This window comes from Hypanus sabinus, chromosome 17 (genome assembly GCF_030144855.1).
Source record: "Hypanus sabinus isolate sHypSab1 chromosome 17, sHypSab1.hap1, whole genome shotgun sequence".
NCBI lineage: Eukaryota > Metazoa > Chordata > Chondrichthyes > Myliobatiformes > Dasyatidae > Hypanus > Hypanus sabinus.
Genome location: NC_082722.1, coordinates 24,399,495 through 24,413,252, shown reverse-complemented (window position 1 = coordinate 24,413,252; position 13,758 = coordinate 24,399,495). Strand labels below are relative to the sequence as shown.

Genomic DNA, 13,758 nt, shown 5'->3' with positions numbered 1-13,758 from the left:
ATTAGATCATTATATATAATGGAAAGTTATTGGCCAGAAAGGGTAACGCTGCTTTTCTCTGCACAGCAGCTGCTTGGCCTACAAAGCATTTCCAGCAGTCAGTGTTTTTATGCCAAAATCAATGTTAGTATTCATTTTGAGAGGAATAGAATATAAAAGCAAGGATGTAACGCTGAAACTTCTTAAGGCATTTGTCAGGCCTCACTAGGAGTATTGTGAGCAGTTTTGGGCCCCTTATTTCACAGAAGATATGCTGGCATTGGAGACAGTCCAGAGGAGATTCAAGAGAATGATCCCATAGTAGGGTGGGTTCAGTACATTTTTTTAAGGAATATATGGGTCAGCACAACATCAAGGGCTGAAGGGCCCCTGCTGTGCTATAGTATCCTAGTGTTCTAGTGAATGAAAGGATCAGCATATGAGGAGCGTTTGACAGCTGGAGTTTAGAAAAATGAAGGAGGATCTAATTGAAACCTATCGAATATTGGAAGACCCAGACAGAGTGGACATGAAGAGGACGTTTCCTCTAATAGGGGATGCTAGGAACAGAGGGCTCAACCTCCAAATACACAAACTTCCCTGTAGAACAGAGAAGGAATTTCTTTCGCCAGAAGGTGAATCTGCTGCAGCTGGCTGTGGAGGCCAAGTCATTGGATATATTTAATGTGATAGGTTCTTGATTAGTGAGGGCATCAAAAGTTATGGGGAGAAAGCAGGAGAATGGGGTAGAGAGAGATTTTTAAAACTCAGTCATGATGGAATGGTACAGCAGACTCAGTGGGCTGAATGGCCTAATTCTGTTCCCTTGTCTTGTGGTCTTTATTTTAAGTTTCTAAAGTCCCAAGTATTTTGCTATTTGGTTATTATTTTCTCACTTCAAGCTGTCAACTTCAGCTAAGCCCGAACAGACTGTACACAAAGCACTTGAAGCGATGCTGAGGACCCCTCCCACCCATCCCAGAACCTCCTTGACTGCTTACTGCTTACCCGTGCTGTGCACCAATTGCACTATGAATTATATTTTACTAACTTACTTGTGGTAATACCTTGTTTTATGTGCTGCTTGTGATACGTGTTTTGTAGGTGCACTGTGGTCCAGAGGAACGTTGTTTTATTTGGTTGTATATATGTGCAATCAAATGACAATAAACTTGAACAGGTTTGGGTGGAATCATGGATTTAGTTACAGCCCATTACTGGTTTCTAATTTCAATGCCTAATATTAATCTCACATGTGGATCCAGGTGTTGGGTTAGATGACAGCCTTGCCTTCACTCACACTGCTCCATTGCACTGTGGGACTTACCCTGGATATAAAATGTAGTGAATTATGCACATACTAATCCAACTCATTACAGCTCCCTAGCAAGAAACAGTCTTAATCTTAATAAGCTGCATCACAAAACTGATATTAGTTATAGTAAACAGGCACACAGTGAATGCAACACTTACTTCACAATCTTTAAATGACGCATCTCTGGAAGGGCTTTGGCTAACCTCTTTGTGGTTTCGTCACCGAACCTGTTCCTCGACAAACTGTATTTGCATAAAAAAATGTGCAATGAGCATTCAACATCCATGTATAGGAAAAGAGTTATATCAGTACAGCAAGATAAGACGCATCTAGCTTAGCTTTAAACCTAGGAAAGTACTTTACAATTCTTGAGTGATTTGACTTTAATAGGGGCTAACAAAGTTTTTATATCTTAAGGATAAACTTTAGGATATGACAAATCAAGCCAAGTCACCTTTATTGTCACTTCGACCATAATTGCTGGTACAGTATATAGTAAAAATGAGACAACGTTTTTCAGGACCATGGTGTTACATGACACAGTACAAAATTAGACTGAACTACGTAAAAAACAACACAGTAAAAAACTACACTAGACTACAGACCTACCCAGGACTGCATAAAGTGCACAAAACAGTGTAGGCATTACAATAAATAATAAACAAGACAATAGGGCAGTAAGGTGTCAGTCCAGGCTCTGGGTATTGAGGAGTCTGATAGCTTGGGGGAAGAAATTGTTACATAATCTGGTTGTGACAGCCCGAAAGCTTCGGTGCCTTTTCCAAGATGGCAGGATGGAGAAGAGTTTGTATGAGGGGTGCGTGGGGTCCTTCATAACGCTGTTTGCTTTGCAGATGCAGCATGTAGTGTAAATGTCCGTAATGGCGGGAAGAGAGACCCTGATGATCTTCTCAGCTGACCTCACTATCCACTGCAGGGTCTTGCGATCCGAGATGGTGCAATTTCCGAACCAGGCAGTGATGCAGCTGCTCAAGATGCTCTCAATACAACCCCTGTAGAATGTGATGAGGATGGGGGGTGGGAGATGGACTTTCCTCAGCCTTCACAGAAAGCAGAGATGCTACTTTCAGGGATAAGAGGCAAAAACTGTATTTTTGACACTGTGTGGGGTATTTCCCCTCAAATCAAATCCAAAATCCAAGATGTTGAAGAAGAATTAATGATTCATTTTTTTCAAGGAATGGTTTGTAAAATCATGGATCCAATTCTGTGTCGTGCTCAGAAGGATCACAGCCAGAGCAGAAAGATCTTGGACTTTCACTTTGTGTGTCCTACCTGCTGATTTAACGGGCAGGCAGGGTTTTGTACCGAGAGGACTGCCAACTCATCCTACTTGTTCTCTTTAGGGCTTTTGCTGATATCTCAATTCTGCCGAGGAGGGGTTTTGATTTTCTGAAGCATTTGTTGCCAACTGTTCATTGTCCCTGTTTCCATCACATCCACGACAACATTCAGGTAGATTCCCAATTGGAATTGTCTAGTCTGAGCATGTCTGGAGGGGGCTGCAATCCCTCACAGCAACTAGAGGGAGATGGAAACACCTTTGGTGCAGTGCCGATGAGGCTTCTCTTTCAGAAGGAAGGCTTCCCCTGCTCCCGGAATCTGCCCTTGCCCTCAATTGGTCAGCTGACCAGAGAGAGAGCTGGACAACTCTGCAGCCTTCAACGGGAGGTTCAGTGAGGAAGAGAAAATCAACAGCCAGAACTGCCAAGTTGGTGCCCTCAACATCTGGGCTGCCTCTGGCACAGCAGTTAGCGCTGTTGATCACAGATTCGATGCCGACATCGGGTGCTCTCCTTGTGGAGTCCGCATGTTCCTCTGTGACCACCAGGTGCTCAGGATTCATCCCACATCCCAGTGGTTCATTAACTAATGGCTATAAACTAACCTTCCAGCAGTAAGGAGCAAAAGCACCGAAGACAAGGTTTGAGGCTAATGGGTAACAGGCCTGCTCCGGCTGGGGCATGGACTAGGTGTCCTAAATTCTCAGCAAGGAGGCACGCACTCCTTCCAGTAGACCCTGGCACACCCACCTGGGGAGGAGGAACCTTCTACCACAGGTGACGAGACATGCCTCCTGCACTTTGGGTATCAGCAGCCAAGGGTGGGGACGTGCGGCCTGAATCGTGGGTGCTCCTTCTCATGCAGTCCAAGGATGCAGTGGTAGGTAGGGTGGCTGGCCTCCATGCAAAACAAAATCTCAGACCACTAGCAACTAACAGCGACTGTCCGACAAAGGCTCCGGAGCCCTGGCCTTTCTGACAGGCACTTGGTAATCCATTTTAGAAGGCTTCGTTGGTAGGGGTGGCTTTCTGAAGTAGCTCTCTGTTGGATCGGGGTGTAGAACTTTCATTTGCCTTGTATTTTAACTTTCCAATGCTCACTTGCATCTTTATATAATCACCTACATACATGGAATTGTCCAGTGAATTTTCCAGTAATTACAGTACAGTTACTTCAGTATCTTTCTAGAAAGATCTCGGTTTTCAGTAGCAGGTGTCAGGCTGCTTGGATCTGGCTGAGACAAATAGTGAGAACGATGCAGGTTAATTGCTCTCGCTGGAGTTTTGTTACCCCCGGACTGAGTTTGAGATGACCACAACTGTGTTTTCCTTGGTCTATCTTTCCTTTGTTCTCTCGGCTCCACTCTCTTGTTCACTGTCTGCTCTCGTGACACTTAATAAAACAACCAGAAGCAACAAGTTTTATATTTCATGCCTGACATCCAAAGAACCTTTGGATCACAGAAACGTCAGGATCCAACACCTCCTTTTCAGTGTTATGCAGTCTATTTAAATTTAATACCAATCCAATTTCACTGTCCCTTCATTAACATCTTTCCTGCATCTGCCTACATCAGCATCTGGTGCAATGAATATGTATGCAGAGGGGAACTGAATGCCTTCTGCAACTGACCCGTCGGCTGGGAACGCGGACTTTCGAAATGATGCAGAGTATCATCCAACCCCTTTTCGAACGTAAAGCTCAGGAGAAGACAACGTGATACTGACATTTCACTCTTCAAGGCAAGCAGATTATGTTAGTCCAAGCTGTGACCAATCAATGTGACAATGTAGTGCACTTACTGAACCTCTTCCACAGTCGGGCACAGTCGGAGAGCTTCTGCCAGCTTCTGTCCACCGGTCGCTGTGATGTTGTTTTGCATCACGCTGTCGGGTGGGGGGGGGGGGGGGGGAGCAGAAAAGATTGCAATGATTGAGCTTCCTTGATTAGGGATCAAAGATCAACTTTATTCTGCAAATATATTTTCATATACTAGGGATTCGTTGTGGTCGTTGGCACAACATGCAACAAAAACCGCCATTCATATGCAAATAAAAAATTACTGTCTATAAAGTCAGAGGTTAAAGTACAGATATGGAATAAGATGTGTATAAATATCAGCATGTAATTACAATGTAAGCAGCATTATAAGAAGTGCTTTAAAGTGTTGGCAGTGCAGTGGCTGAGGTAATAGAGGGGACCGGGGTATTAACTAGAATGGTTGATCAGATAAACTGATTGGGGATTGAAACTTTTAAGATGATGTGAAGTTTTTTTTTTGTTTTAATAGCCTGTTAGTGCTTTCCAGAAGGGAGTTTTCCTTTGGGAAAGGCAGTGTCCCTTTTCCAAGTATACTTCTGATTTACCTGGATGGATGATGTTTGTACTGCTTTCAGTACAGAGTTGGATCTGACTGTTTAGTTCTTAAATTGGACTGTTTAATTGCTATTTTCTTTGCAATTTAACAATGAATTACCTGTTTGTATGTTATATATTGTAACAATTTATTATGCCTCTTAGTGGCACAGTATGTATATACAGCTGTTCAGTGTGTCCCCCTAGTGGTTACACTGATATAATTCTATCTCGGTGTTGCGTTATTTGAATAAGAGCTTTCTCATTGGCTGACTCTTATATACAAATTTGAATGGAAATTTTCCTTACGGGTATAAAAATAGTTGACCATGAGGTGGCATCATCTTAGTCTCTGAGCTATCTGCTCTTGTTACTGTCCATTCTCGTTTTCCTTTGTTTTATCAACACTTAATAAAACAATCATGAAGCTATATGTTTTGCATCTCTTTGCTGACTTCTGAAAGAACCTTGGATTAAAACATCAGAATCTAACAACATAGTTTTAAGAAGTAATTTAGTTTGAAACATTTGAGATGATCAAAGAAGTTGATAGAAACTACTTCTTGTGACGAAGAACTCAGTAGCAGAAAAGATTCGTACAAGGATACTGAGGGCAATGTTGGAAAGTGATCTCCAGAAACCTAATTGTAAGTCAGAATAGAACCCAGGGCCAATGACCTGCCCTTATCCGAGCTCCCATAGCGAGCAGGATGAGTCAGAATCAGGTTTACTGTTACTGACACAAGTCATAGAACTTGTTTTGTGGCAATATGATGTAGGTATGGCAAGTCACTATAAGCTACAATCAATCAGTAGATAGATGAGGAATATCTATAGAGTATCTAAAGAGGAATAGTGAGGTAGTGTTCATAGGTTCTTAACCTGTTTAGAAATCTGACAGCAATGGGGGGAAAAACTGTTGTGAAAATGCTGGGTCCTCAGGCTCCTGTACCTTGTCTCTAACGGGAGTAATAGGAAGAGAACATGTCCTGGGTGGTGAGGTCTGGCTGACATACTTTGCACATGCGATTGGTTTTGGCTGCCTCAAGGGTTTAAAAGGGATACTGTCCAGTTTTCTCCAGGCTGACCAAGAGGTTATTATGCAAATAATGACACAACATTCAGATGTGTTTGCAGTATCAATTCCCTGACCAGCTCTTCAAGTATAAAACTGCAATCCAAGACTGAGTGAAGAGGCACTACAGACCACAGGTACTGGAATCTGGAAAAACAAGTAACCTGATGCAGGGGTTTCACCTGAAGAGTTGACAGTTTTTTCTTCCCACAGATGCACAGGATGAAAAATAACACCTTTCTGGTGGTTCAAGACAGTTCTTGAAGTTCTTAACTCTCTGATTTAGGCAGCTCGAATTCCTTGGGGAAAATTCTCCAGGCAATAAATAACTGGATAATATTGACGGAATGTAGCTTGAGTCCTCACCCCAACCTTTGCTGGAACACTTGGAACCGCCTGGATGTGATTTTGAAGCTGGCTACAGTTGTTCAGATTCTTTATGAAAAATACTGAAGTTAAGTAACTTGCTGTAAACAAAGTATCTCTTTGGGGGCTTTTGCCGTTACCTGCATGGGGGTTAGTGCTTCTGCTGGTGCCCGTGGGGGGGGGGGGAGGATTGATGCCTTTGCTTCTCATTGTGCGAAGGGTGGTAGGAGTGGGGGGCTTTGGAGCTTCAGTGTCCTATCATTCATTCTATGGGGTTGTTTGTTTTGTGGGTGTCTGTGAAGAGCACAAATTTCAGGTTGTATACTGTATACATTCTCTGATATTAAATGAACCACTGAAATCAAATTAATTTATTAATATTTCAGATTGTTCCAGGAACACTTTCCAAAAACAAAATCCGTTAGAATTCCTGCATCAAGGTCACAAATCCTCGCTTACAGGTTCCATATTCTCTCTCTTAAAGACATATCAGTTGGTTAAAGAATAAAACCTTCTCCACAGAGTATCTCTCCCCCCTCCAACTGCAATGCCATGACACCTTCCCATTCCCTGCACCTGTTGACACATGCCAGTGTGAATGATCAGGCGGGCACTGTGAATCCATGACCATTGTGCAGACACCATCAGCTGGAGGAACTCAGTAGGTTGAGCATGGGAGGGGCTGGCAGGGGGCCTGGGAAGGAACTGAAACTCTACATCATGACAGTGACCCACTATGTTCCTCCATCAGATTGCTTTTTGCTCCTGACTCCAGCACTTGGAGACGCTTGTGTCTCCACCTCCCAAGCTGTTCTGCTTCGAATAGAGTGCAGGACATGAAGTTAAACGGAACTGGAATGGGGGCACAAGTCAACAGTTGTATAGAGCCTGACACTGTACAGTTTAGATTCCTATAGCTGTTCAGAATGACTTATATCAGAACAACTGCACACTTTGCTGAAATCCAGCTAGTCAGCGTTGAGGAGGCACACTTCAGTCCATCACAACGCTACAGTCTTTCCACAAGAATACAAGCGAATAGACCAATTAGACCACAATTCACTGTGACCATGGCTACTCTGCAACCCCCCCCCCCCCACCCACCCCCCGGCCTCATCTCCACAAAAGATGCCTTTACCAAGTTCATCATTCAACTGACTGCAATTCTCACAGCGTCCTGCTGAGAACTGCGTTGTTCCAATCAGCAATCAGATGAATAGCTGAAGCTTAGCCAACAGCATAACACCATTACAGTGCCAGCCATCACCAACTGGCATTTGATTTCCACCGCTGCCTGTAAGGAGTTTGTATGTTCTCCCCGTGACTTCAAATCCTCTGGATTTTCCCCACATTTGGGTTTGGGTTGCAGAATTGGGCCTGCGATGTTGGCACTGGAGGCGTGGCAGCCACTTGTGGGCTGCCCAGTGCAAACCTCACAGATTTGATTTGATGCATTTCGTTGTATGTGTGACAACTCCTGATTATCGTTATATAGAGGTGCTTATACAATTTGGTGAGGTGAAGGATCTGCTTCTGTTGCATTATTTCCAAGGCTCCCCAGAGCACATTTATTTATCCCATGAAAACAAGGAAATGGAAACTAGCCCGGACTTCCCTGTCCTGATGAGGAACCTCAGTCGCAAAAGCTACTCGTCCTCCCCCAAGAGGCTAAGTGGATCCCACTCGTCATCTGAGCTTGGACAGCGTATGTAGAGAGCGCCACAGCTCCCTCCAGCTCTGCCTGACCAGAATGAGGGAATTTCCAACTCTCCCTCTTCACCGAGGACAAGACAATGCTGACAGAGGCTAAACATAGAATGACAAGGGAAGCTACTTGGCCCCACTCCGACTGCTGATGAAACTCCTCGGAGGCTTGGCCCAGAACACAATGCACAACAACCAAGCAATGGGGCAAGAACTGGTGGAAAGAGAGGATCATAACGTAGCCACTTACTTCAGTATCTTCAAACTCTTCAAACCGGGTAGGACTTCAGCCAGTTTCATTGCTCCCACATCCTCTATATTGTTGTCACACAAACTGGATGGGGAGCAGACAAATGCATTTATACATAACACAGCACTCCCACAAACCAGGAATTAACTAGTCACAGTGCAAAATTCAGATGATAAAGTGCATGTTTCACTTCGGCTGTCGTGGTTTTTGATGAGGTTGTCTGCTTTTGTCATCATGGAGATTATATTCATAACTGGATTAACTTCATTAGATAGTCATTGTGTACTGCCACGACATTAATCCAATTACACAAAATGCCTCTGTCTGGTTTTCAACACTTGGGAAGAATTTGTTTTTATGGAAGAATTGGTATTTACTCGTCAACCACAGTATGAAATAACTGGACTTCAGAGTAAACAGTTTTATTGCAATGCCCCAAACAGTGCACTTGATAACTAATGGCCTACAAATGATGTAAAAATTGTTGTAATAGGGGAACAGTGGCAACCAATCAGACCAAGGTGAGATCCCACAGGTTCAGTGATAAACCAGGACCCCAGATGGGTGGAGGGTGGTGGAAATTCCCTTTCCCTTCTTCAAGAAATACGTTACGTTCACCCATCGCAGTGCAGCGTACCTACAGAACTCTACAGGCGTTTCCGCCTGGTTTCTACCCTTCCTTGCTCCGGGGAACAAGATACAGTCATGTGCAAGCCTATGCTTGGAGTTAACCAAATCAGATGGAGTATACTTGGCTAGGTTTTAAGGCAGTTTTGTACTTACTTGATCTCTACAATCATAGTGCTGAATTTCAGACTGTCTGCCAGTTCCACTGCCCCTTTGCGACCAATGAAGTTAGACTTCAGACTAGAGGAAGTAAAGCGGAGGATTTAAACGGTTACAAACTACTGGAAAGTATAAGCAAGGCACTGAAAGCATTTGAGTTTCTCAACAGTAGTTCTCCCTTAACTTCCCTTCATAATAGCAATGCATGAACTGACAACATTTGGCCTAACTGTAGAGATGGCAGTTTCTAAACAAAAAATTAAGGTGGGAAAGTTTTGTTTATTTTCATATTATTTCATAAACATATAAACAGAGGCTCCCCCTTTTGCTTTGTGATCTTTTTCCCTGCATTGTCTTTCAATCCTGCTGCTCAAAGTTTGCTTCAAGACCCCCGGGCAGGCGCCCGTTTTATGGATATAACGGGACAATCATGACCACAAGCAGCAGAAAGCTGTTGGTTGGGCTCCCTCATCTATGCCTTCTTTCCACTGATTTGATAACGATAGCACAATGCTTTACAGTGCAGACAACCCAGGTTCGATTCCCGTCACTGCCTGTTGGAATCTGTACGTTCTCCCCCGTGGCCACGTGGGTTTCCTCCGACAGTCCAAGGACCTACCGACTGGTAGGTCAATTGGTCATTGTAAACTGTCCTGCGATTAGGCTCGGATTAAATAGGGGATTGCTGGGCGCCATGGCACAAAGGGCCAGAAGGTCCTCCCACGTGCTGTAATCTCAATTGAAAAAAAATGGAAGTAACTGATTTTGATCTGTTCGGTTGGCATGCAAACAAAAGGTAACGGAGGAAACGAAACAGATTGACATTAGGAAGGAAACGGTGATGAGAGGACTGATGGGACCGAAGGCTGACAAATCCCCAGGTCCAGATGGTCTGCATCCTAGGGTACTAAAGGAGGTGGGCCTGGAAATTGCGGATGCATTGGTAATCATTTTCCAATGTTCCTTAGATTCAGGATCAGTTCCTGAGGATTGGAGAATGGCTAATGTTATCCCACTTTTTAAGAAAGGAGGGAGGGAGAAAACAGAGAACTATCGACCTGTCAGCCTGACATCGGTGGTGGGGAAGACGCTAGAGTCCATTATTAAGGAATGAATAGTGGCATATCTAGATAGCAGTGATAGGATTGGGCTGAGCCAGCATGGATTTACCAACGGTAAATCATGCTTGACTAATCTGTTGGAGTTTTTCGAGGATGTAACCAGGAAGTTAGACGGGGGAGATCCAGTGGATGTAGTGTACCTCGATTTTCAGAAGGCATTTGATAAGATCCCACATAGGAGATTGGTGGGTAAAATCAAAGCTCAGGGCATCAGGGGGAAGACATTAAAATGGATAGAAAACTGGTTGGCAGATAGAAAGCAAAGGGTAGCGGAGAGTGGGTGTTTCTTGGAATGGCAGGTGGTGGCTAGTGGGGTGCCACAGGGCTCGGTATTAGGACCACAGCTGTTTACAATTTACGTCAACGATTTGGATGAAGGCATTGAAAATAACATCAGCAAATTTGCTGATGATACTAAGCTGGGTGGCAGTGTGACATGTGATGAGGATGTTAGGAGAATTCAGGGTGACTTGGATAGGCTGGGTGAGTGGGCAGATACTTGGCAGATGATGTTTAATGTGAATAAGTGTGAGGTTATCCAGTTTGGGAGTAAGAACAGGAAGGCAGATTATTATCTGAACGGTGTAGAGTTAGGTAAGGGAGAAATACAAAGAGATCTAGGAGTCCTTGTTCATCAGTCACTGAAGGTGAATGAGCAAGTGCAGCAGGCAGTGAAGAAGGCTAATGGAATGTTGGCCTTTATTACAAAGGGAATTGAGTACAAGAGCAAGGAAATCCTCTTGCATTTGTATAGAGCCCTGGTAAGACCACACCTGGAGTATTGTGTACAGTTTTGGTCTCCAGGGTTAAGGAAGGACATCCTGGCTGTAGAGGAAGTGCAGCGTAGATTCACGAGGTTAATTCCTGGGATGTCTGGACTGTCTTATGCAGAGAGGTTAGAGAGACTGGGCTTGTACATGCTGGAATTAAGGAGGTTGAGAGGGGATCTGATTGAAACATTTAAGATTATTAAGGGATTGGACAAGATAGAGGTAGGAAATATGTTCCAGATGCTGGGAGAGTCCAGTACCAGAGGGCATGGTTTGAGAATAAGGGGTAGGTCATTTAAGACAGAGTTAAGGAAGAACTTCTTCTCCCAGAGAGTTGTGGGGGTCTGGAATGCACTGCCTCGGAAGGCAGTGGAGGCCAAGTCTCTGGATGCTTTCAAGAAGGAGCTAGATAGGTATCTTATGGATAGGGGAATCAAGGGATATGGGGACAAGGCAGGAACCGGGTATTGATAGTAGTTGATCAGCCATGATCTCAAAATGGCGGTGCAGGCTCAAAAGACCGAATAGCCTACTTCTGCACCTATTGTCTATTATCTATTGTCTAAAAGATTTCCACTCTATCTCGGTACAAAAGACATTAATAAACCAATACACTACTGGTATGCAGTGAGACCATACCATATTATGCATTCCATCAAAATGACCCAGCTTATACTACTGCCACATGCATCATCACTGATGATCCAGGGGCCTCTCTGTCCTTGCAAACTCAAGACTGTCTCTACTGCAGAGATGTCAAAACCGATCAGCCCTGTCCATGGCCAACGTCGCTGTTCCACTGGTTAATCAAAGGAACCCTTCACACCCCTTTCACTAACACTCTGAAAATGTGGCTCAGAACATGTCGCCATGTAGTGGGGTGGGGCTGTGGCCGGCCGGCCGGCCTCTGGTACGCCAGGAAGTCCAGCACTGCTGCAAACTCACAAAAGGAGAAGGCTTCCAACTGAGGAGCTCAGCTCTGGTGATGTAGCCGGACAGCAAAAGCCCCTGCTCTTATGGGAATAGCACAGTGAGAGCCCTTACAGCTACCCGAGGGAGCAGACTGAGCCTTGGTCGAATCTGACAGCACGACACTTTCTCAGCAGCAACACTTTAGGTTCAGCATCGATCAAGGATGTTGCTTAGGATGGAGTGTTTCACTCAGGAGGAGAGACTGGCCAGACCAGGGCAACACACACAAAATGCTGGAGGAACTCAGTGGGTCAGGCAGCATCTGAGATCCCTCATCAGGATTGGAAAGGAAGTGGGAATAAACCAGAATACAAAGGTGGCGGGAAGGGGGTGGAGTACAAGCTAGAAGGTGATAGAGGAAGCCTAGTGGATGGGGAGAGGGGATGGCGTGAGAAGCTGGGAGGTTATAGGGTCAAGAAATAAGGGTCTGAAGAAGGTATTAGATAGAAAAAGCCAGTGGACCACAGGAGGAAGAGAATAAGGTGGGGAAACAGAGGGACAGGTGAGAAGAGAAGGGGTAAGAGGGGAGCTGGAACGGGAATAGAAAAAGGGAGAAGAGGGAGTGGCAAGAAATTAACAGAAGTTGTAAAAAAAAAATTGACAGTCATGCCATCATGTGAAGGCTGCTGAGATAATGAGGTGTGGCTCCTCCAAGATGACCACGGCCCTGTGGGGACCATATTGGAAGGTAGATAAGGTCATTTTCCTTGGCACCGAGGAGGCTGTGGGGAACTTGACGGAGACAAGTACTGAGAGGCTTCGAGGCTCCTCTTCTGGCCCGGCCTGAGGACATGGTGGAACCAGGTATTTTCACAACTTTAAGGAATATATTAATGAATACTTGAATCACCAGGGTGGCCAAGGATGCTGACCAAGGGCTGGTTAATGGGATTCGTTGAAATGGATTCTTAATGGTCAGTAGCGATGTGATGGGCCAAAGGGCCTGTTTCTGTGTTGCATGATCTTAAGCCTCTACTATGTGCTCAAGATGGGATTGAACCCATGATCTTCTGACTCAGAGATGGAAAACCCAACAGTTACATTGGGCACTCAGTCTCTTGTGCTTAGCTAACACCAGTACTGCAACTCATCAAAACTGGGAGGAGATTTGATCTATTTTAAGGGAGAAATACATTTTAGATGGAACGCCACCAGAACTGATAAATCCTGCAAGTTAGTTGATAAGACTCAGCACACAAATTAGGAGCAGGGGTGGGAGTGGACAATTCAGCCGCTGAAACCTGCTATGCCATTCAATACGGTCATTGTTGTCCTCAACTCCACTTTCCACCTAACCTTGGTAACCTTTCACCCTGCGCTAACGAATATCTATTGAGTGAGAAGGTGTCGGTAATAATTAATCATAAATTTCAGAACAAAAGGGAGGAGTTAGGAACCCCTATTTTAGGGCAAAAGGACATGGCATTCCCTCTCAGAGAGGGTGGTGGGTGTGGTATCCAAAGTAATGTTAATACCAAATAGATTGAAAGGTTACTTACAGGGCTGAAGGGAGAGTCCGAGTGTTCACCACCTGTAATGTCCATGCCCTCTCCACACCTGCAAGGAGCACTGCCTCAAGAAAGCAGCATCCATTATCAAGGATCCCCACCACGCTTTCTTTTCACTGCCACCATCAAGCAGGAGGAACAGGAGCCCAAGGTCCCATATTGCCCAGTTCAGGAATTGTTCAACCCTTAGGTTCCTGAGCCAGTGTGGATAACGTCACTCACCCCAACACCGAACTGATTCCACAACCTATG

The 13,758-nt window shown here is 44.7% G+C and overlaps 1 protein-coding gene across 2 annotated transcripts in view; it reads right to left on the bottom strand.

The window, feature by feature from the left end:
* The window catches only part of nlrc5 (NLR family, CARD domain containing 5), a 244,692-nt gene that overhangs the window by 28,345 nt on the left and 202,589 nt on the right, over positions 1–13,758 (bottom strand). For both annotated transcript variants that reach the window (XM_059992681.1, XM_059992682.1), the window contains 4 exons: positions 9,133–9,216; positions 8,350–8,433; positions 4,402–4,485; positions 1,453–1,536 (listed from right to left, as the gene is read on the bottom strand). In XM_059992681.1, the coding sequence (XP_059848664.1) occupies positions 1,453–1,536; positions 4,402–4,485; positions 8,350–8,433; positions 9,133–9,216 (336 nt within the window). The remainder of the gene's footprint in view (positions 1–1,452; positions 1,537–4,401; positions 4,486–8,349; positions 8,434–9,132; positions 9,217–13,758) is intronic.